Here is a 24,049-nt window from a genome sequence, read left to right as displayed (position 1 = left end):
TGTTTTCACTTCAGCCCTATCTCTGTACATAGTATCTCTTCAAAATGATCGTCCCCCTTGATGTCTTGCATGCACATCGCCTAAACATCAAATAAACCACATCTAGCAAACGTGCATATAATAGGCAATATGAAATGGCGAAACAAGTAGTTCTATTGACAATACCAGTAGTGACAATAATAGCCCATTTTTTCTCATTTGCAACCTATCAGATCACATATACTAAACAACTTGCTCATATCTTTTCTTAAATTAAGTCAATCGCGTCCCCACAACACTCCACGCCTTTAGCACGTCCAGTGGAACACAGAGTATATGTAAGCTACCCGATCAGATCCGGTTGGCGTCACAGGTATCTTTCTCACGCGTAGATACCAGCATTGCATGCAGTGCCGACGGGTAGGACGGAGATAGAATGGATATAGATAGAACGTGCGTGATGTAATTAATACAGTTAGTTAGATTGCTTTCATATTTGTTTTTGTTGGATTCTTTTTGAAAGTGGAAATGTTATAGCCAAAATCGTTCCTCTCGTATCATTCCCTGATTAATCCTCCCTATGTGTAACATAACAATTATAACGTATATATCAATATGGAATGACAGACAGAAGGGGTCTCCCTATATGCCTTTTTTGGGTATGAGGGATGAAGGAGTGAGAACAGGGTAGTATGGTAATCCCTAGGGGCAGTGGCAGAAATGCAAGACCCACACACGCGTCTTGAAATGACGCCGCTGCAGATATGATCGGAGAAGAGGAAGCTAATAGACCAAAATAGAACGTATCAGCCATAAGACAGAAGGTCGAAGAAATGGCCGCTCTGGGGACGGAATCCAATATCCAGGAGACCTCGACCATTGCCATTGCATATGTATGTACAACGAAACAGGAAAACGAACCAAAAACACCCTCCGCCGGATATGGAAAATAGACTCCTGTAAATAATGGGCGGTGTCCTCAGGCTATGAGCGCAAAGGCACTGCCGAAAACAGAGATAAAGAGGCCGAAGCATAATGCGCTGAGCGAGATGCGGGTATCTGGAGCAGCAGAAGAGCCGTTACCCTTTTTGGCCTTTCCGTAGTTGGTCCAGTTACCGATATTGCAGAGCCCACTTCCACCCATCTGATCGGCTGGGAATAGGATTCTTGGGAGACCCTTGTTCATTGGCACTTGGAGTTGACCTTTATCGTCGACGGTATAGTTCACACAGTTGATGACCTCCGTGACTACACTACCTGGTTCGTAGGAAATGGGTAACGTTAGGTCATATGCACCACCGTTCTCGCCATTGGACGACAGAACACTGATGATTTGTCGGCGTTCACTGCCTTTGCGAATCACGAGTTCACTGGATCCAGAATAGATAGGGTACGCTTTGAAATCCAGATAGCCGGGGTCGATCCGCATGGCTTGCTTACGGATCTTGTTGAGGATCGACGCCAATTGATAAAGCTCCGCATTCGTGTCGTAGTTGGAAAGCCACAGGGCCTTCCGATTGTCAGGTGTGCCGCTGCCTGTAAAATGTTGCTCTTGGCCCTGATAGATCATGGGTACTCCGTCCGCAAGAATAGTGAAGGCTAGTATATTCTTAGCGAGCTATAAAGATTCGACGTCAGTATTTCCTTTTCCTTCTCGAGTTTAGTACTATTGTCCAGTAGGACTTACCGACATGTCTGGGTTCATAGAAGCAATTCGGCCAACATCGTGATTCTCGGAAAATGATGCTAATGCGGTGGTATCCGGGCACAGCGAGCTCATGAGGGCCAGTTCGTCCGCCAATGCGGTTATGTTGCCCTCGGTAAAGGCTGACAGCATGGCATAATAGACTGGGTAGTTAGGAACACTGGGGATCCAGTTGCTCTGATAGTTACAGATAATTTCTGCACTTGCTTCCATGACTTCTCCGGTCATGAACAAACCAGCGGCTTTGTAGAAATTCGGCAGGAAACTGGGGGTGACATGCTTCGCAGCATCGATACGCAGACCGTCGACTGAGTATGTCGAAATTATCCCCTGGATCCACTTCTCCAGGATACTTTGAACATCACTGGATTCGGTTTTGAGATCCGGCAGCGGTACAATATCATCACCGGTCCAACATCTCTGGGCAAGCGGATAATTCTCGTAGTTCGTGATCTCACAGTAAGGATGAAAGTAATCCTCGTTATTGAAAGGAGTGAAGATGGAATAGTTGATGGAAGTCGCGGGGTTGCTGCCGTTAGTTATGTAGGCCATGTTATTGATCACGGTGTCGATCATTAGCCACATGCCGCGCTCATGCAGAGCATTGCCAAGATCGAGCAAATCCTGGTGAGAACCGAAATGGTCATTCAAGGTGTAGATATCCTGAGGCCAGTACCCGTGATAGGCTTCGCCGTAGGACACCCTGCCTTCAATATTCTGGACAATAGGAGATATCATGATAGCATCGAATCCCATGCCCTCGATATAATCCAGATGATTGATGATCCCTCTCCATGTTCCACCGCAGTATAGCCCTTCTGTAGTGTTACATGGTGCTGTTGTCGACCCATCCGTACGAGCAAATCTGTCCGTGAAAACCTGATACACTGACCTCCCCTTCCACTCTTCAGTACTGGCAGCGAGCGACGATGTCGCCAGACTGAGGACTGAAATGAGCTGTAACCACATGATGGCCTATACCTTCAAAGATATATCCAACCCCAGTAGAAAGGACCCAGTTAGGTCTTCGGTTTCAGTTGCCAGGTGCGCGCCGAATCTCACTCAGTATCTAACTCGAGACTCTCAATGTAATTCCGATCTCTCAGATCGTTTTTTTCATGATTAAGCGAAAACGAATGAATGTCACCTGCGAACGTATGTTCCAATGTTTCCTCTTCGTAACGAGCGTCGTATAAACACCAAGGCGGCGTAATGGGATACAGTGCTAGATGCCAGAGCAAGGAAATTCGAGGTTCCTTCAAATGGCTTATCTCTCTGTACGGATCAATTCCCAAAGCGATCGTCTGCTCAGGATAGTGGGCTGATGATCTGCACGACCAGGCGGGAGCAGCGAGTTGCTAGCTACGCCGTCTGATAACCAAGCACACGTTCAATAAGAACGAAAAACGAATGAACCCGCCGCCGGTTGGATTGGGAAGAAGAAAAGGAAGACAGAAACACAATGATCACAGCGCGACAGAAATGGCTAATGAGCGACAAATGGGCAGTAAAGAACGAAAAGCCGGTTTGGCCAAAGAAGGCGTGACAAGGTGACAGTTGATCAACGCCGATGGAAACTGAAAGAGTAGAATGACATGCTGCGGAGAGAGTGAAGCAGCTTGGCAGACCACCGTCTCTCACTTTCCGTCACATCGAAGGACCCGGCATCGCCCATGCCGGAAAAGGAGAAGAGGGCGACCTCGGCCGGCCATGTTGTATCGAGCTTGATTTCCAGCGTTCACCAGAGAGCAGGGCCCATCTAGAAGGCCGGCTGGGCAGCTAATCTGGGACGACGACCGCCACTGCGACGATGGAGACGACCCTCTGATTGGGAGCCATCGATGGCAGATACCCTTCGCCAAGATAGCGCGATGGTAGCGCATTGAAAGCAAGCTCGGAGGAGCATAACTAGCAGATACTCCAGGTCAAAAGGGGCGTCGTGGTGGCTGCTGTTTATGCCACTAAACGGGAAACCGACAGAGGTTTTCAGTCTCTTCCAGCCAGTCACTGCTCTCCATTTTGTCGTTAGGATATTTAGGCTCATTTTAGACTCGGCTAGTCCACTTCACATTTATGGTAGAGTGTTGATGTTCTGAGATAGCGTGCTCGAGATTGATTCGCCCGTGACCATCGCCCAGGGGCACCAGCAACCGACTGGCCAACTAAATGAGAACAACTCAGTCGAAATAATAATAATGGTCAGTCTCTCAACGCCTTCGCCAAGATGGCCAAGATGCGCGAGCCCGGGATCTCCTGTCGTGGCGCTTGCAGTCAATTTCCTTGGGATTCTGGAGTAGTGACTACCCCGGAGTTCGTGCGATGGTGTCGCGGTAGTGTATGTGGTGTGAATATGTCCATGGGCGATTTGGTTATCGACAACAGGTCCGTAGATAAGTGGTATGCCGATAACACCCAAATCAGTATGGAATATTCGCCTTACGGAAGCCCGGCACACGGCCGGGCCACAAAAAAACTCCTCACGAAAGAGGGGCCTCTTTTTTTTTCCCACATGATGATATTTTTTCCGAGTCCACATTTAGCGTCTGCTATATGTGCCATCCCAGCTGCTCCACTGCTAGTCCATGAAGCCCCAGGAGCTATATGGTTAGTGCTACGACTTGTTTGGAGAATCCGGTATTAATAGCATGATTCAACCAAAGGCGGAGGTCTGGCATGGCTTCCAGGGCTAGACAGATCCAGAGCTAGTGAGTAAAATATAATAGGAGAGAAGAGAAAAAAAAAAGAAAGAAAAGAGTGGGAGAGAGAGAGAAAGAAAACGAGAAACATTGTGAGCTTGGTTTTGACAAGCTTCCGGCAATTGGAGGTCTTGTACGTAGAAGGACGGAACAGCTTTGGAACAGCTTTGATACCGAACGCCCTAAAATAGCCCAGCCCTAATCAACGCAATAATGAACGGCCTGTGCTGTCAGGATCGCAGAGTATGCGCATGGATCGATTTGGCACCTGTGTAGAGTAGGATCAGCCATGCTGCGAGTATCTACCGAAGGAGGGAGTTATTCAATACGCACATGCATCGCGCGAGAGTCTAGCGCCAACGGGCATGTAGCAGCCTATAGTGTTAGGTACACATATTAGCGGGTAGAGTATCATCTTCTAAACTCCAGTCTTTTCGAAGTGTGGAAACGCTCAGCTGCGCAGCCTGCGCAATGCTTCCTCAGGGTCAGGGCTCCGAGTATGGACCTCAGAGAAAAGTGGAATGGTCATCAAGCAAGACGTGAGCAAGAGATCCGGGTCCTTACGGAACGAGAAGGGATGTGCGTGTTTGACGTCTCCACCTTCATCTGATAAATAAATTAGTTAGTGGTCGATCAAGGGAGAAGGGGTTGAGGTGCGGAGATGGAACCCTCCAGTATATCACGTGCAGCGCTGGGGAGCAAGGGAGAAATCTAGACCAACCAGGCTTATGTTTATTTCACGCGTTCTTCTCTTCCAGAGACCATCTAGACGCTCAAAGAGCTGCCATCGAGGGCATGGTCCTTGCTTTCCTTTTTGTGGTTTAGATGCTCAGGGGCATCTGCTTAAGTTACCATCTGTGTACGAAACTGCTGGCTGAGAAGCATGATCCCGATGAGACAGCAGAACACTACTGGCACGAACAGGCGTTAGCTCGCTAATAATAATAATAATAATAATAATGGACTCTCCACCACGTATAATCAGTGGTGGGTCGGTTCAAGGTCCTTACCTGTAGACCTCATATGGCGCAGTCGGCTGGTAACTTGCATATTCCTTTACTTGCGATCAACGGCCCTTCAAGATTATCATTGACGGCTATCATTCACTTACCACAACTCTAAAGCAAGTCGGATGATATGATGGAACACAAGTTCGAATCTAAGTGCCTTTGGTTGCACTGGTTGTTTCATATTTGTATACTCTGATCCACATCACTTTACTCCCTACCGAGCAATCGTAGCTTTTTCCCATTAGTCGCATTCATCTTGTTCTTTACTTCCTGACTCCACAGTCGATACATGAGACCCTTTATCATCAATCAGTCTGTCAGTTACTGGGGCTAATTTGGAGTTTATTAGAGCATGAGTAGCTCTACTACCGGACGCCTCCAATATCACCTTGTATAATCTACTCTCGTTGTGCTGGTTCCATGATACTTAGATGTTTCCATAATTATATCAAGGATACTACATGGAGATAAGGTTCATTTCACATCGTTCGTTGCTACTTCATACTCGACACACCGCGCTGTGCTTATTGCCATTGTATCCTATCATTCTCGGCTGCGTGACACGAGAAAACTATGATTCTGCCAAGATAGTTCATTATCCATCCATTCACTTGCGTCGCCGCTTCTCTTCCTTCATGTGCTTTCCAAGGAAGCCCTCCGCCATCGACAAAGTCCATCCAGTTGCTCCTGGGGCATTTCGATCTCTAAGAGCTGCTCTTCTCAATGCCGCAAATTGGGCGGCTCTCATGTCATCATCGAAATAGAACCGCGGGCGTGGAGGCGGAGTCGGTCTTTTGAAGTGCGGCAACATGCCATAGTATTCATCGAGTGTGATGCATCCGAACGTCAAGAGCGCTATAGCTTCGGTGTCCTTGGAGAAGAACTTTGCCGCGGGAAGTATCATCTGCAGCTGCTTGGAGGACCAATCGCACATAACAAGTTCCTCATCCAACGGGTTCTTGAGCACGTTTGCTTCAAAGCCATGGTAGATGTGCTCGACGCTCAGGATTCTTTCATTTTGCATGTTCAAAAACGGCAGAATTTCGAAGTTGACGAGCAGAGAACCGTCAGGGAGGTGGTCCAGCTTAATGAATCGAGAATTCCTCCTAGTGAAACGCACGACAACTGTATGAGATACGTATGGATCATTTGGATGTCTCGTTGTTTGGAAGACCGTGACAGTCTGGCGCGGTGGGTTGAAATGCACGTCGAGCTCGCTATGCGAGCAATGAAGCATATTATACTGGTCATCTCTGGCGCCGCGAATAACTATCTCGATCTGCTTGACGATCCGAACTGCCTGGTTCCCACCAGACGGTCCAGGTTCCAAACTGCAGATGACACAATAAGTCCTCAGTCAAACTCTCTCTCGACAGAGGTTGGGACTTACGTCTGCGCCATTCTGGAGGCTATACACCAGAGATATCCAGAGTTTTTGTACTTCTCCTGATTGTGATTATTGAGGTTTATAATATGCCCAAGACAAGATTTTAGGTTGTTCAAGCATATTGCAAGGAGCAGAAAGAGAAGGAATAACATAACAACCGCCATGCTGATATGATTTCACTCAAGTGTTGTTCACAGTGAATTCTCCCTATATAGGCGGAGCCCGCCGCAGCTATCAGAAGACATAACAAATTAAGACTACTACATTAAGTTAGAAGTATAGCCTTTATTTGTTGTGTTCCTTTATCAAGATACTTTGTTCTTTTGGCATCCTACTCCTCTAACATGATAATGAATGGCTAATATAGCATTGTCTGTCCCGAGGACAAAATCTGGCTTGTAACTTGTTGAAACCCACTTTATCACTTTTCAGCATGGTTTCTACGTGTCACCAATCTTTCTCAGGACAAACAAGTATTGGCAACCTACGTGGATACGAGGATTAGAATTAGCAGAGGGCTTGACAGACTGATGCCCAGGCACGAGTCAACGTCAACAGAGAGAAGAAGGGTTCTATAACCTTTCATACCCATATTTTGTACAGAAGGTGTGTCGTTCACCTAGCCTTGTGGGCTTTGACTTGCTAATTCGAGCCTTGATAACAGTTTATGTCTCGGGAGGATTTGTGTTTTAGACTATGGCAGCAAGTCACACGTCATCAGGTCATCGGGTCATGATATCTGTTCTATGCATAGGGTTGTGACCAATACATGCATTTACAAAAGCTCTCTTTGATAGAGATCGTACAACAAAAGTCTGTCATTCAAAAGAATGCTGGGTGTAGTTCTACTTCTCGCATTTTCTCCTCCTGTGACAGGACATAAAGTAGCGAAGTTTGCCTCGAAGCACCTCTGGATATTGTTTTAGCTAACATAAGCTTTGTATTGACTGTCATAAGAAGAATGGAGCTGTCCGTAGTATAGTTCTAAATATATATTTAGGTTCAAAGATTTGGGGTAAACAGAAGCAGAGAAGGATGAAATCATCGCCTGGGAATTTTAACCATGATCTACCAGAACCTAGCATATTCATACTAGAAACTTAGGATAATTCATTCTTGTCATCCTCGTTCAAGAACAAAGTATGAGCTACTCCTCGTTAGTGAACTTATGCTGTATTACATAAGCATAGCTTACTCCATGTCTTCAACCACTTCCTGAGTGAGCGCAACAGTTGCACAACGGGTCTTGATTCACTTTGCCCCAACGTGTCACGGATAGACACCTCAAATTCCTTACCGAAAATCTGCACTGTTTATTTTAGACCTGTCTGTTTGTGAATCTCATACCGACATCATCCCAGACAATGTCCGCTGAAATGGAAGTCGACCCGCCCGTGTCGCAAGACGACGGTGCCCCTCCAGCCTCCGCTACTGGCGCCTTTGAACCGCGAACGCAGACAGGAGCAGTTGCAGTGCGCAGCATTGAGGGATGGATCGTTCTCGCAACAAATATCCATGAGGAAGCTTCGGAGGAAGACGTGACGGACCTTTTTGCGGAGTATGGCGAGATCAAGAACTTCAACTTGAACTTGGACCGAAGGACCGGTTACGTTAAGGTTCGTGACTTTCGAAAATCGCGGTCGTCTTTTGTATTGCATAGAACGGTGCGCAGAGAGTACGGTGGGCGTTGAATGGCTAACTTTGTCCGCCACTTCTACAGGGATACGCCCTCATTGAATATTCTACCCTGCCTGAAGCGAGCGCAGCTATCAAGGCCCTGAATGGAGCAAAGCTCCTCGACCAGACCATCCAGGTTGACTATGCATTTGTGCGGCCTCCGCCATCTAAGGGCAAGGGTGGAGCACCAAAGGGTGCCCGGGGTGGACGAGGAAGAAGCAGGAGTCGTGACAGAAGCCGTAGCCCTGGCGCGGATGGTGCAAGAGATTAAGAAAGCAAAAGATCGGCGCTTTGAACACTTCGCTCACGCCTCTTTCACGCTTCTGAATGCGCAGCCTCTTCACAAGTTGCGCGTCAGGAAGGTATGGCGCGGCCTGGCAGCCGAGACCTTTCTGCCAGATATGGATATAAATTCGCCTTTGCCGACATTGTCTCTTCTCGCTACAACATCCTGACGTGTGTCTGAGGGATATATTGCAGGAGATACTTCGAGACATATGTCGGCACTCTAGATGATGCTGAACGAGGTATGTAACCCAAGGACTTGCTTGCAGCCATCAGCCGCTAACTATAACTGAAGATCCCAAAGATATATTCCCAATTCCGCGACTACAGCGGGAGGATACGATCTCACCAATGAGAGTACAGAAAAAAAAGCTTTTTGAGAGATAATGTGCATGATACGTAATGAAAATCGGGCTTTATGTGTTTGCGTTTCTCTGACCGAGTATAACAACGAATGGATGCGTAAATCGGTTCCTCCAATTTAGTGCGGCTGGTAGAGTCGAATACCACGATGATTAAACTACCGATCAAAATCAACGGACACCTGGAAGCCTGTTTGTATACTGGATTTTTCCCCCGCTGTTCCTTCCGAGCCTCGAGTCGCATCTTCCGGCAGTTCTCGACTTTCGTATCGATGTGAACAGTTCTAAAACTGTCTGCATCTGACATCTAGCATTGCAACTCTATCCGCAAGCAAAGGAAAGACATTACCAATCCAGAGCCACCGTGTGAAGTTTTGGCGCTTCTAATAATATGCTCTAACCGTTTTAGCCCCAAATGGACTATGCAAGCACTCTACCATGCACCCGAAATAAATTGGGAGCATTAACCACTTAACTGCCACGTGTTCAACTTAGATAGCCTCCGTGGTCTCCTTCTCGCGATGATCGCTGCGGTCATGTTCCTGGAAACCGGCTGTGCTTCGCGATCGGCCTTCCTGGACTCTAGAAGCCCGATATCAAACTTTCAATTACGGTCAAGCATCAGTTAGTCATCGCCCTGAAAACATCTTCAGCTTACGGTGTGACACATGGGGGACCTAATGTCCACGCGATAACATCGACGGATCAAAAGGGACATTGTACTGCGACAAGACTAGGTAATGATGTTGCGTTGCATATACAGCATAGGAGTTAGCACATATTGCGAAATAAACACCTAGCGAAATAAACACCTAGTCCGTAGTAGATAGCTACTATGTACTATATTGTGTAGTTAGTATCCGTAACATAGTTAATAGCTAGTTAGTCATTTCTGCATCTGTCAGCCCTAGATATCGGCCGAGTGGGCAGTGGTTCTGCCGGTCCACCATTCGCGCCCGGCACAGACCTCGCAAGACTAAGTAACTCTAATCTGACTACCTACCTACCTACGAACTACATATCTAGCGGCTGCCCTCCGGGCTTATTTACATGCGAAACAGGTAACACAAGTGAAGGGCTGGTAGGGAGCTTATACATAAGATGGTCAGTGAGGGCAGGAAGATATCAAGGCAAGGGCAAGGTTAGGCGGCTAGCGTACTGTGCGGGGGGTAAGACTCTTGGGTAGGGACTACGCGCACATATGCTCTTTATGTTTAATAAACAAATTGCAGGCAGTCTCTTATAGGCCTGGTAGTTCTAGGAGCGTAACTGATCTAATTGAACCAGCTAGTGCTGATTCAGAATCGGCGAGTTATCTAATCTAATAGGTCATAGGGAGGCAGCGGAATTGCCCTAAGATGTGGATATTCAGACTAAACTGCATAGCACGTTAGAGGAGAGGTGCCTAGGTAAGGATTTAACAAGAATTTGTTTTCCTCAGGGGCGCACTCTAGAGTATCTCGTGCTTCTTGGTACGGTATAAAGGATATTTGGTAAGAACATGGTCAGTATCCCCTTCCTTTATGCCGCAATGGTATTAGTTACTGCAATATCCGCCTTTCTTATTGTAGTGAAGTATTCCCCTAGTGCAGTATTCCGTATCTAGAGCTGTATTGTGGGTAAGCTCGCTGCTTGTATAAGCCCCTAGTGGAGCTTAAGGAGCTTAAGGAGCTTCTTACTTGGGACGTCAAATAACCTCCAATTAAAGGACCCCTGTGGGTTTGCTACACATTGCTATTCTATTCTGTTTCATATAGAGATTGCAGACTTTGCCGGCAATGAGCCGTATGAATATAGCTCAAGAACCTAGCTGGCGAGACTTGCCTGCCAACACGCTTCTATGGGCCTGTGCTAGGTAGCCACTGCTCTTTCCAATGTCTTTCTCTCTGTCTTTGCCTCTGAGCTAGCTGGCTTGGGTCTCTAGCCGGCTAGTACCACGACATCTTTGATAGAATGTTCAGCTGCTTCATTCCCTCGGATTCCTGTATGACCGAGGAGCAGTTAGATTCGGAGTTGGCACTGTCGATCCGTTAGGCGATCAATTTATTCAAGAATATTCCGCAGTATTTACTGAAAAAAAAAATAAAAATAAAAATAAATAAATAAATAAATAAAAATAACCAATACTGACTCGACGCCGCTACAGCTATTGGGTCCTGCAGGGTGATTGCTGCTTGATTATCCGTGAAGATAGTGACAGCCTCATTTCCTTCGGGCGCCTGAGCCCCCAAATGAGCTTCTAGTTGCTTAAGTGCGGCGTTGATCCCTCTATCTCAGCAGCGTATACGGTGTATTGTGTGGTCTTTTTACCAGAGGAGTCTAGGGTCTAGAGTCTGACATCTCTAGACGCGTTCGTTGCATTGCAGCGGCCGCGAAGGCCCTTTAGATTCATCTAAACAGCCAAATCATAGGTATCTAACAACGGTCCAGATTGTCAATCCTGTTTTTTCGGGTGGCCTTAAAAGGGTCTGAGAACTAGATATAAGAAGACTCATATCTCCTATATTGAATCTTCTTAAAAACATCAGCAACAGCCTATATTTCTTCCTGTGAAAGCGGATACAGACCCAGAACAATTGTGCTCGTCAAGAAATCACCACTTATCCGGTACGTCTCGTCCACTCTCTGATACATTATTCCTTGTCCCTCTCTCTAACAGATTCTCACTTTTCAAGAAATCATGCGTTCAATCACCGCTTTCCTTAGCGGCCTTGCCGTTTTGACCTCCAATACCGCCCTCGTTTCTGCTGCCACCTTCACCCTCTCAAACGGCAAGCTTGGGGGGTGCATAATTGCTATGACCGATGCCTGCGGTTGTACCGGCTGGGGTTATATCGGCGACGCAAATTGTGAGCAATTGAATGATGAGGAAACAGTCTCTGGCATCTGTGAGAGCAATGATGAAACCTTGATAAATTTTGGACGGGTAAATGTTCCTGTGGCTTATGGCAACGACGACGGAAGCTGCGGCGTGGGCTGCGATTTTGGTAGTAAAGCTGCTGGTTCCACATGCTCAGCGTGAAGCTCGTTATGACAAAACTAGTTTTGTGCTAAAGCTTGGGTTCGATCTGAGGAAATGAAAAGTCTATATGGCACGGATCTAAGAGGTGTCACCTCAGCAGAGCAGTGTACACCCATAGTCTAGTGCATTTAGCTACCAGAATTCAGCTTCTTTCCACCTGATCCTAGATCATCTTAACCATCACCATCGCGGGTACCCGCATCACTATAAATATAGATTAGATGTTGCTTATCAAACATATTAACGCCATGCAATTAGACTACATGATTTCTGAATTGCTTCCTAGCCATATAGATTGAAATACCAAAGTACAGTCTTTGATATTTCTATTCCTTGCATGATATGCCACAAGGTTTCGATTCCCAAAAACTAAGCTGATCTCACATTTTGGGTGTTATCTGCCACAGATGCAGAACTTATATCTGGTAGTAGTGGTAAGAGGGCGTCAGTTTCCGACGTGGCTACTTGAGACTACGGGAAAGGCTATCGTGCGTAGTGGATAGTAGTCGTTAATGTAGGAAACAGTGAGCAGAATATCAGGCCCTCTTTCTTTGCCAATTCATATGATTACTCCTTATCCAGCTAATTCAGGTATCCCGATGCCAAAATGACATTGTTCCTATTACCAGTTCCCATGCTCAAGACTTAAGCAGAATATACCAACCTGTTCGAGGTTAAGCAGTCCAGTACAGAGGAAGCCGGATGAGCTGGTCACGTGTGTCAGAGTCCAACTGAGGCAGTGAGCTGCTCGCAGATCTGTGATGAACGGTAGTTATAGATGTATTAATAGGTAATAATAATATCTATTTTACCAGTAATGTTCCAACATGATGCCAAGACACCTGAGTATCGGGTGTCATTAGTCCAGTGGAATATTCTCACATATGGCACATAGATCACCGAGCACGCGACACCTTTAAGCTTATAATAAGAGCCGGGCATTTCGAGTATCGCTCCTCAAAACTTGACTGCCCTTTTTCTGAGGAAGTGTCCATACACTTGTGACCTGAATTGAATTGGGTACTATGATGCGCTAAGGGCTTTCAAGGAGTCATGGTTGCATGATCAACTCTAACAGTGTATGAAATCAGAACATGTCAACGACGCGTGGCTGGCAGAAAACGCTGTCAGAGAATACGCCATGGCAAAGAACACACCATTTGTAGAATCTCTCCAGGACAAGACCGCGGTGCTGCTGTTGATGCTCCAACAGACGCGGCGGTCTCTTGACTACTAACCAGGGAGACGCCAGAGCAAGCCTGAGACGGCCAGCCAAGTTTAACTCCCCACATTCCCCGCAGAGCTCGACGGAAGCGACTCGGCGACAGCTCTCTTTTCGCCATCCAGGGCAACCTCATCTTCTCCTCTCTATTCTTCTTTTTCGACTTTCTGCCTCACGAAGGATTGATGCAGATCGTTTGCCGTCGGTCGCCGGCGCTCCTCGTTTGATGGCACTGGCTTGCGTCGACCGCGCGTGACCGTTGCTTCATTGTCTATTTCTTTGGATATCGCGGATTATCGGAATCGCGGCGCAGTTACGAGATAGCCTACAAGACGATAAGGAGTCTCGCTTACCAAAATGGGCCCTCGTCGCTTCGGTCCCGAAAGAACCATGGCGCCTTGGAATATCCTATGCACGATCGTCGCAGTTTGCTTTCTTTCCCTGTTATCAGGTGCCAATGCGCTGGCGCAGCGGCCCCAGAGCGATCTTGAACTGCAGCAACCTCTTGCATCTGGAGAAGACCGTGGACAGAGTGTAAAGGACGAGTTGCCTCGTGCTAGCAATCGGTCTTTCGAAGAGTCGCAGTCGGAGTCACTTATCTCTGTGAGTCTCACATTGCGGGATCTGCTGAATGCCCTCAATGTGATGCAGAGGGAATATTTCCAACAATGGCAGGGCACATGGCCGACAAGCATCGACTGGACCGCTGCAGTGATAGGAACTCAAGTTTCTGCGGCGCTCTCATCATTGACTGCAACACCGAATCATATCCTCGCGGCCTCCTTTTCGTCGGTTATCGGAGAGGCCCACGATCTGGCGTCTACTGCATCGCATACTGCGATTGCATTCGAGAACACAGTCAACAGATATTTCGACCATACGCTAGCTTTCTACTTCGGAGAGAATGCGTTCAGTCTGAGAAATCAGGCCTTCGATGATATGCTGTGGGTTGTACTGGGGTGGTTGGAGAATATCAAGTTTCAAGACTTGCATTCCGAGTTGCGCTACAGTCTGGAGCCCAACTCGACCAGTACTTTGTATGGAGCATGGCACGGTGTCCAATTTCGTGCCCCGGCTGCTCACAGAGCGCGGTTGTTCTATGAACTGGCTGCACAAGGTTGGGATACCTCGCTCTGCGATGGTGGAATGGTCTGGAGCCCTCATGTCACGCCATACAAGAACGCTATTACGAACGAGCTATTTATTTCTGCCAGCATTGGCATGTATATCTATTTTCCAGGCGATCCAATCGACTCGCCATTTTTAGCATCCGATGCCAGCGTCGATGGGCTCCATTACGAACGCGACCCTGCTCACCTCGAGGCGGCCGTCAAGGGCTATCAATGGCTGAAGGATTCAAATATGATCGGTCATCGTGGCCTCTATGCTGATGGATTCCATATTAGCGGATGGAGAAATGCAAAACAGCCAGGCAGTGGCAAATGCGATGAGCTCAACCCCATGGTCTACACCTACAACCAGGGTGTCATCCTTAGTGGGTTGAGAGGACTCTGGCTAGCGACTGGTACCCAGGATTATCTGCGCGACGGACATGACCTTATCTTGAAGGTGATCATGGCAACAGGCTGGCCGAAGAAGCAGAGCACTGCGTGGGCTGGTTTAGGGCGTGGGGGCGTGCTGGAGGAGGTGTGCGACTCTGCTGGTGGTTGCTCCCAGAATAGCCATACTTTCAAGGGCATCTTCTTCCACCACTTCGCAGAGTTCTGTCGACCCCTCAGCCCACACGAGGAACGGTTCGTCGCGGAGCTGAACGGCGGTCAATCGGAAGTCGATCGCAGACTGATTTTCCAGTGGCATCAAGCCAGATGTCGAAGCTATCGGTCTTGGCTCGAGTACAACGCAGAAGCCGCTTTGAAAACAAAAGACAACCAAGGCAAGTTCGGAATGTGGTGGGGGAGACAGTACCCGGACGATGGCCGTCATGCCCCTGATGCCGCGACTGTGCCATATGGCGCCGACGACTACCGTAACGACCAAGAATCGCGCGCAGATTGGGGCCCAACTACTCATATTCATGCTGATCCTTTCGCTTTGGGCGCCGGTCAAGTGGCCACCACGCTACTAGATAAGAAACGCGACACCTTTTCTGCAGGAAGCGCATCGCGCCACTCTAGCAGTCAGCTAGAATCCAGCACCGACGGTCGCATGGAAAGACACCAGGACGTGAATGATCGGGGACGTGGTCGTACCGTCGAGACGCAGTCCGGTGGCGTCGCTGTCCTGAGGGCCTTATACCAGTGGAAGACCTCGCCGTCTCTATCCTGATATTCTTCGAATCAGTTTGAAGATTACGGCCTAACCAGTCAAAGGATGGACAGTCTACTAGAACGCTCGATGGCTTCTACTATTCTTGTATATATCACCTTATATTATTACAGCCCAGTTTCTATTGTCTGCTATTTAATGTGTGAAACACGTTACCGTTTTATCATTTTGCCCGTGCCGCTTGTACTCTCCACTAACGCCTTCCGAACTTTTGGGATCCTACTAGTACTAGCAGTATACTACCTACTGTACGCGTCTTTTGAAGCTAAATTATAGACGAACCATCCTAGGGGGAAAGAGCTCATTTGATATCCGGCCCCAATAGGAAAATGTCTCATACTCGACTCGAGGAGATACCGAACGGGAGCGAAGTCGGCCATCTGACTCACTATACTAGAGCACATCCTACACTAGAATCAATCAGTGATCATTCGCAGAAAAGGGCCAAGCCTTTCGCAAATGCATATAGCGTGAGATAACTAGTTAGCTAGTCAAACAGTAACCTACTCTAGCTTCATGTCGAGATATCTACTCGGGTTTCTGGATCTTCTATATAGAAGAAATAAGTTGAACACACGGGAAGTATATCTTACTCCCCCACATCTAAAGCGGGATGCATCATAAAATAACGGCTTCGTGTAAGACATATCCCGTCCTTGACCCAGGTTTATTTTAGTTGTTTCTCATTTCTCTTTCGCGGATGCCAGTAACTTATCCCGTTGTTCTTCCCGTGATTGTCTCAGAAATTGTATACGATATAATTACGAGTACTTCGATGGATCCCCATTATACTACTACGTCAGGGGATATCACTCACTACTGCACTAGTTTGTTTAATATTATTATTTTTGGCAATGCAGCGACAATACCTATGTGCTTTGTTCTACTTACTTACGTAGACGGAGAAAGGATCGTACTCGACGACCTAGATACTAGTCGAGAGAGAAATATTCAGCTTCATATTTTATATTGGAGAATAGTAGAATAGCTCTTATTCAACTGACTTCAACTTTTATACATAGCCCCGCAGCAGCGGGATTACATATCTCCCCTGTAAGGCTGGTAGCTCCAGGAATCAACCAAAGGTCTCCAATTCCAGGAGCCAAGGTGTATCGGGAAGTACATGTATTCCTGGAATATATTCACTGTTTTAGCTGGCTCTAACACGATATTACATACACGATGTGACAGTTTGGAATGGCTGCCTACTCCTCAGAGGAGGAGCAAAGCTTCCTCCTACACCTACCTTTCCATAACTACCATTATCGAGATCATCACCAGTTACCAAGCATTCAGCACTTCAGCTATCAGAGCTAACAGCAGTCGTCGACGTCAGGCAAAGCGCCAAGCCAGGCTTTCCAGTCAAACAAGCGGCGAAAACTCGTTCCTACGATTGATCCTGACATGCTCGAGCCACTTAACCGCTTTTCAGATATGCTCGCTGATATGAACAGCGATGATCCTGCCGTTCGATCCCGTGCAGCCAAGCAGCTTACAGTATATCAGACCTGGGGCCAGATCTAGGTACCTCCGAGGAGTTCTCCTTTTTGGTCTAGTCGTGACAGTCGACTTCCGTCACAGCATTAACTATCACCTTTAATGCAACAAACTCGCCTTTTCAAAGAACGTCGCTGGCTTCCATTATGCTGCTAGGGATTTCAAACCCCTTGGAGTGGCCTGTACTGTTCTAGAGATCACACATAATCCGATGGATCTTTGGAATCAGCCAGACAGACATCGATACCTCTCTCTCTCTCTCTCGGGTACCCTCTCCTGATCTGATGTAGACAGTGTCATTCAACGACTCCAAATCTCGGAATATCACACACAATCAATAACTGAGTAGCTTCTGTAAACGTCGTTATCGAGATAACTTATTCACCTTCAACTGAGGGACTTCCGTTCGATATCAGTGTTCCAGACTCGTGCCAGCTTATTGCGCCTGCATGGTACCAAGGACGAAAGGTCATGGTCGTCGAATATGATGAAGAGGAGGAATCGAGTGGCACAAATTGAAGAGGATGAAGAGGATTGTTCTGTTGAAGATTGATGTCGCTCGCTCAGGATCATATAACGTTATTACTTTACGATTGTCTATTGTCGGCGTACAAAGAGAACGCCAGGTGATCTGTCAATCATCCGTTTGATTACTAGATTACTAGGATCTAGGTTCTTTGTACGCTAGAGATAAATATGGGTTCAAATTCCCCCTCCCCCGCCCCTAGATTCAAGCAAGCAAGCAATTCAAGCCATTTTGGTCAGACCATGCTTCCATGCCATCATTCAATATTCTACATCTATTAGTAACCCCTATCACTGAACATAACGGAGCTTCTAGTTAAACCTATATAGTTATACTGTACCCTAGCCATATGAATAAAGACTCCCTATAAAATTTAAATCACCCCGGATGAAAGGGAAACTAAAATAGCTCAACATAGTATACAAGGTCTCTAGCCTCTAAATACGCGTTACGCAAACAATGGAGGGATTTTTTTTTTTTAGAAATAATGACCGAGGTGCGTCTCGAAGTATATTCCCTGGGCCAGGGTTTCCCTCCCGTGCTATTATATAGCACAGTAAAGTAACTAGTTACTATTAATATTATTATTATCGGCTCTGTATGGTAAGGGGAGATTCGAGATTCGGACCAATGTCACCGAATGGGGTAAGGACGATTTGATGACAATGGACCAAGGGCCAGGTAACTACTAGTTAGAGAAGTAGCTACAATCAATAATTAGGTAGGATGCAGGGAATAGTCGACAGAACAACCGGCTCGTACTCTGTCTGTTAATAACTAACTAGTCTACTATCTAAGTACTTCTAGATCATCTCGATCCCCGTAGATATGTACATACTACTGTAACTTGATCACATCTGTTCTCCCCCCCGTCTGTCTCACCCAGCCACCATGCCACATAATTCGTTACTCCACCCAACGATAAATTTAGACAGACCATTTCTCAATAATACTCATAGACACAATGAGGTAAGGTATTCATTATCGTATCAAATGGCATTTCATAACGATAGCAATAACTAGTTAGCAAATAGTATACGTATTGATGATGCATCTGAAGCGTTATTATTATTATTATTATTATTATTGAGGTTATTTTTTTTCTCGCTTCTAACTATGTGTGGGTGGGTAATTGCTATTTTTGACCAGTAGTATCATACTGTGCATACATATGGAGTACTGCACATAGTTACTTCAGATGGGTACCCGTTGGAAAGAGAAAGCCAAAAGGCAAGAAAGAAGAAGGGTATTGTGGGATGGATGACGAACGATGTGCTTTGGTCTGCATGATACATGCTGCTTGTTTCTGTCTATTAATGGATAGGGAAAGAAAGATGAGGAGGAAATTTTATGCTGTTTGTCTATATTTGGGTTGGGTACTAAGTTACTCTGCTCACCTTTTTTTTCTATTCGAACACGAATCAATAAGATACGAGACATGATCTAATAAACAGAATAACTAACTATCGGGGGTTAAGGACAAATGACTGTGAGTATTATAGTAGTACTAACTAGTAGATATCAGTACGCATCATTGGCCCGCAGCTAGCCTCTTTTCTTACTTTCTTGTTTGTCCTGACGATCCAACTAGTTAGTCAGATAGAATTGAATATGCAGAAGTCGATAGAAATTTACTGAAAACAAGTATGCTGCATACATACGAGGGTGAGACGACGTGGCAAGGATATGTGTGTATGTATTACCTCGAGTTGTGTCATCAGTGGATATTTTGCCCCAAGCAACATGCCCGTAGCTGATCTGTCCTACGCATCGTCTATTACTTTACTTCATATGCAGTATCCTCTTTACTATCACCTTCAGGATCTGAGGTTAACTACTGACTAGATGTACCCCAGTCGATTCGTGTTTTTTTTGCCCAGACCGAAAAGGGAAGGTCTCATGGACCCTTTTTAGTGAAATTTTCGGCGAAATATGTGGCGAACCATGGCTACGTCGCAGTCTAGCAGAGCGGAGAATAATAAGTATGGAGTAAGACTGATTGTCATTCATTCCTCTTAAGGAACCGGGATGTATGGTACGGTCGGGAGGAGCCCGATGGAGCACAGAACTTTGCCGTCCCGAGCCGACATCCTTGGGACCGATCTTTGGGGGGTATAGTGCCGTCACTTCATTTGCCGCGGTTCACCGGCCGGTCGAGAGAGGGATCGAGCGAGAGAGAGAGAGAGAGAGCTGAAGCTGCTGGAGGCAAAGACGTATCAGCATCAAATTCACGAGCTCAAGTTCTTCGGTGTGGTTCTTTTGATGGAGTCCTTCCCGCGGCTCGGGCCCGACGGGGTCTCTTCCGAGTCGCAAATTGAAACGCAAGGAGACGATCTAAAAGAGAGAAAAACTTGCAACGAGAAGTTGATTGATGTATCTCCCCGTGCCAGCGATGGAGTATCGAGCACGGACTCCCCAACGAGTATCTATCTAGTATCAGCAGACGCCAGGAACGGTGAGCGTGACCGTCTAGTTGAAGTATCTCATGAATCTTACCTATTCAATGTATTTTCCGTAGGTAGGAGAATATTGGCGCCAATAGAGGTTAGTAGTTTATCTAGGGCGCGGTTGGGCATCGCTTGCAAAGTTGGGCCCGGCAAACTCAACTTCACATTGCGGGGTCAGGCACGAGAAGACGTGGTGATGATCTCTTTACCGCTTCTTCCCACAATAATAATATGTAATAAATGCTTCGTGGGAACTGTCGAATGACCCAGGAATAATGGTGTAATTGTGAAACGCTAACAGACTCCTTTGTGACGGGGTATGGTTGACAGAAATTATTATTAGTTAATCCCGATGGATGATGACAACGAACGAGGGGTCGCGCTGAGCTTTGGCTGATTGTGATTGCTGGAGATGGCCTGAACATCATCCACAGTATGATTCTAGCGGATTCTCAACTGACAGCGGAGAGATATGTTCCCATCTTCAAATTCACGATGGAAATGTCGATGAAACTCGAGAGCGCCACTCTAGGGCTGCAGATTCAGTAACATGCTAAGAGTTTCAGACACGAAACCGCGCCAGAGAATGAATCCACTGAGTAGATCACCGAACATGTGGGATATATCTAGCATTCCAATCGTAATAATAGCCCGGGGCTAATAAAATCCGTCCTATACGGAATGATCGAAGGTATGGTATAGATATCCCGCATGATGTGTATCATTCAGCAACATAGTAGTTAACTTATCGATTAGATCTCAAGCTGCAAAAGGCTTAATCATTCCCCCTGGGTAATCCCACTCCCTCCATGTCCATGGAAGGCAGGGAAGCTGCATCGACATGCATCTAGGAAGCAACGAGCCGTCTTCCGGAGCCGGGATGATTGATAACTTAAGAGATAGCGCCAGATGAGGGGCCCTGTATCGCAGGAATCTGTAATATCTAGCGTTGCTGTGGCTGACGGGTAGCATATCGTCCACATCGGTAGCGGGCACGATACTATCGCCCACTTGAACAGGGTTCACCGCTGTCATGTTCTTGAACGTTTGATTCTATCAGCGCTCATTAGAGTAAGTCGAGGAGAGTGGCACTTGGGCCGAATAATCATAATAATAATAATATAACACCCCACGGAACTCCGAACAAAATGACGGAAATTTGATTCCTAAGATAGAATGGCTTCGCAAACGAGCGGGTGTAGCCGCGATCCAGTCGGGGACTGCCTCTCTCACGCTGTCGACGTGGAGACCCTCGTTGCACGATCACTGGTGGTTTAGAAAGATGGAGATCACACGCGCTTCGCGAAGACTCTAGCTGTATCACACTACTCGTATTTTATTGTCAAAGCTTCCATCTGTTGGTTCTCTGCGTTTCATTTGCCATCGATGGGCCACCGCACTGGGCTCTTAGACAGAATTCTACCATATTCTCCTACATGTCGGAGGTTCGTCTTGCAGGATGTCCACAAACAGGGACGTCCTAGATAGATAGTCAGCACAAGATGGTCAGCCGTGATAACGACTATTCCTCTCCGACAGTTCCAAGGAACTCCGGCGGAAAAATGGGCGAAAGGGTCAAAGGGAAGCGACTCTTGGCGATCGTCCACGCTGTTGGAAACTGGCATCATTGGTGAAAGTGACCGGATGGGGAATTGCGACGGTCTACCAGTAAAAGAGAAAACGCCCGTGTAGGCGGTTATCTAGTGCCTTGGCATGCAATCTAAGTCTCTCCGACTTTCCGATAGGCTTGTGCGATGGTTCCTCCGGGACGATCGCTACGGGAGCCGGGGACGAGTCATCGCTCGTGCTGGGATATTCATGGTGTTTTGAGAGAGGAGAGAACTTGATTGGGAAATGGAAGCGAGGGTCGCTTTCTCCAAAATGAAAAAAAAAGAGCAACCGGGAAACGATCATCATAGCCCTACTGCAATGAGAGGGAAGGGGGGAGGGGGAAAATGACCGGAGATGAAGGAAATCGAATGGAGCCGTCACTGTAGATCCCCGCGAGGTCGAATGAACGGACGAGTTATGATGATCTGTCACAGTTTTCCTGTCTGACGATGGGGAGAATACGGGATGCAGAAGTTTCCAGGTCGTCTCTTGGACCAGCAGTTCGGAAATTCTTCTTGTTTCACCTGTTTCCAGATTGCTAAATCATCGGCATTTGTAGTAGTTATTAGATATTATTATATTATTCCATGGACCACAAGGCAATGATCGTCGAGTCAGGACCCTCCAACTGGGGAGGGCAATTAATCCTCGACGGTTTCAGTGGTGAAAGGGAACCTGCACTAGGAGATGCTCGGTCAGAATCAAATCAGTCACGCGCCAGAGCAGTGAGCGTACTAGAGGAAAATCCCAAGTGTATCACGACCAAGTAACACAGTGGTTCTTCTGGATGCAGTAGTAGATAGATAGTGGACAGATCTGGGGGGGCTTTGTTTTGCCTCCACCTTGCAGAGTCCGAGCCCTGGCCGATGTTGTTCTGCTGTACGTTGGCGGTCACGAGTCTGATCATCCTCGTGGGTGATGCAGCAGCACAGGCACAATAGAGGGTTATTGCAACGACCCACAGTGGTAGTACAACATAAGGGATTCTGCTGGTAAATCCTAAACGGGACATCACATGATGGAGAAAGATTCTGTAATCCGAATACAATTATTAAGCAATTCCCCACATAGATTTTATATGTTACCGCTATATTAGTGGGTGGAGCTTTACCGAGCTTCACCGCTTCCCTATTCAGGTAGGCTTCGCTATGAAATGGGTGCCTCATACTATGAGGCGGGTGTCTCGTAATAAAAGCCTTACACAGACCGCCTTCAAAATTTCACAGACCGCCTGCCATTTAAAAATCATCAAAAATGCTAAGACTTACCGCACAGAGTAATCCCTTATGTTGTACTACCACTGTGGGTCGTTGCAATAACCCTCTAATATTGTTGGATAATAATAATGGACACTGCTTTGGAGAGACGGGAATGGACGGAACACATCTCAGTGGCCGACAACGTTTGTTACATGTCCGTTCCTTGCTGCGGCATACCAGGTGGGCATGGATATTATCATTGTCATTTATTGACTGCTGGACTATTGTTTATCATTCTCCCCGGGGTCACATCGCCCGTTGGCCACTGATGCATCTCATGAAATGCTCCAGTCACCAGGAAGCAGCAGCCGGCGGCATTAATTAATACTCCGTACTGTCAAAGCTCTCTCAACGGACTGCAAGGGTCTGCGTGGGGCAGTCTTTTTGAGAGTAGATAGAGTAGATAGATACGGGTTTGAATAATAATGTCCAGAGCAAACGAGAGATACCACAACCGCTTGACTTCTTGCGAGCCTTGCTGGGTGCATTTTAAGAGTTACTCTTACTGGTGCGGCAGTAGTAACCAGTATAATAGTGGTCACTATTGCACATGCACCTAGTACCACACCAAAAATAGCGGCCGTTTTTCTTTTTCTTTTTCTTTTCTCTTCCCCGTCCTTTTTCCCCGATGACTCTGATTCTTTTGGAGAGGGTCGCGTTGGGCGTAGACTGTCGGAACCGTCGGGGCGAATTCGTGGCAATCTGATTCCAAACGATATCGCTTGATAACACTATGGCAGTAGAGTAAGCAGCTAAGCTGTCACCAAAACGCCACGAACTAAGACCCGATCTATAAGTATGTATGTACTTGTACATGTACAACTATGAACTCCTCAGCTGTGGGCTGGTTTCAGTAAAGGAGATAGATCACCGTGCCAGCCTTGCCAGTTGCCAGCTGGGAAGGCTGACATCATTTCCATTCCAGGTGCGTCATGCGGCTGGGGTTTTAGGCTCATGAACGATAGATACGGCGGAGGGATGGCAGAGCATTGTCGCCTACGAAACATCGAGCTGTGTGAATCTGCCTTGACTGCATCGTCAAACCGCGGACGTGGCCGCTGGAAAAGAAGCGGCAGCG

General features: G+C 46.9%; 5 protein-coding genes across 5 annotated transcripts; 3 read left to right on the top strand and 2 right to left on the bottom strand.

The window, feature by feature from the left end:
• Nucleotides 1–958: 958 nt before the first annotated feature.
• Nucleotides 959–2,653, bottom strand: C8Q69DRAFT_442636 (alpha-amylase A type-3; the record flags this gene model as incomplete). The annotated part of the gene is made up of 2 exons (XM_028628856.1): nt 959–1,597; nt 1,667–2,653. The coding sequence occupies 2 exons, from the start codon at nt 2,651–2,653 to the stop codon at nt 959–961; spliced, it is 1,626 nt and encodes a 541-aa protein (XP_028488125.1).
• A 3,344-nt stretch (nt 2,654–5,997) lies between these two features.
• On the bottom strand, nt 5,998–6,791 carry C8Q69DRAFT_505113 (hypothetical protein; the record flags this gene model as incomplete). Its single annotated transcript, XM_028632667.1, has 2 exons — nt 5,998–6,721; nt 6,781–6,791. The coding sequence occupies 2 exons, from the start codon at nt 6,789–6,791 to the stop codon at nt 5,998–6,000; spliced, it is 735 nt and encodes a 244-aa protein (XP_028488124.1).
• Nucleotides 6,792–7,886: 1,095 nt separating this feature from the next.
• C8Q69DRAFT_172983 (putative RNA binding protein) lies at nt 7,887–8,937 on the top strand. Its single transcript, XM_028625784.1, has 3 exons — nt 7,887–8,393; nt 8,498–8,816; nt 8,935–8,937. Exons 1-2 carry the CDS (start codon nt 8,142–8,144, stop codon nt 8,723–8,725), a joined length of 480 nt encoding a protein of 159 aa, XP_028488123.1. The 5' UTR covers nt 7,887–8,141; the 3' UTR covers nt 8,726–8,816; nt 8,935–8,937.
• Nucleotides 8,938–11,637: 2,700 nt separating this feature from the next.
• On the top strand, nt 11,638–12,174 carry C8Q69DRAFT_496711 (hypothetical protein). Its single transcript, XM_028632270.1, has 2 exons — nt 11,638–11,708; nt 11,777–12,174. Exon 2 carries the CDS (start codon nt 11,782–11,784, stop codon nt 12,121–12,123), a length of 342 nt encoding a protein of 113 aa, XP_028488122.1. The 5' UTR covers nt 11,638–11,708; nt 11,777–11,781; the 3' UTR covers nt 12,124–12,174.
• Nucleotides 12,175–13,384: 1,210 nt separating this feature from the next.
• Nucleotides 13,385–15,981, top strand: C8Q69DRAFT_172966 (putative glycosyl hydrolase). Its single transcript, XM_028625783.1, has one exon. It carries the CDS (start codon nt 13,703–13,705, stop codon nt 15,629–15,631), a length of 1,929 nt encoding a protein of 642 aa, XP_028488121.1. The 5' UTR covers nt 13,385–13,702; the 3' UTR covers nt 15,632–15,981.
• Nucleotides 15,982–24,049: the final 8,068 nt, after the last annotated feature.

Source organism: Paecilomyces variotii (assembly GCF_004022145.1).
Source record: "Paecilomyces variotii strain CBS 101075 chromosome Unknown C8Q69scaffold_2, whole genome shotgun sequence".
NCBI classification, from domain to species: domain Eukaryota; kingdom Fungi; phylum Ascomycota; class Eurotiomycetes; order Eurotiales; family Thermoascaceae; genus Paecilomyces; species Paecilomyces variotii.
This window is presented reverse-complemented; position numbering and strand designations above follow the sequence as displayed.

Coding starts and splice junctions, on each gene's coding strand:
- C8Q69DRAFT_496711 (XM_028632270.1), top strand. CDS start 11,782: ATGCGTTCAATCACCGCTTTCCTTAGCGGCCTTGCCGTTTTGACCTCC.
- C8Q69DRAFT_172966 (XM_028625783.1), top strand. CDS start 13,703: ATGGGCCCTCGTCGCTTCGGTCCCGAAAGAACCATGGCGCCTTGGAAT.
- C8Q69DRAFT_172983 (XM_028625784.1), top strand. CDS start 8,142: ATGTCCGCTGAAATGGAAGTCGACCCGCCCGTGTCGCAAGACGACGGT. Junction 8,394..8,497: donor GAAGGACCGGTTACGTTAAG/GTTCGTGACTTT, acceptor CCACTTCTACAG/GGATACGCCCTCATTGAATA.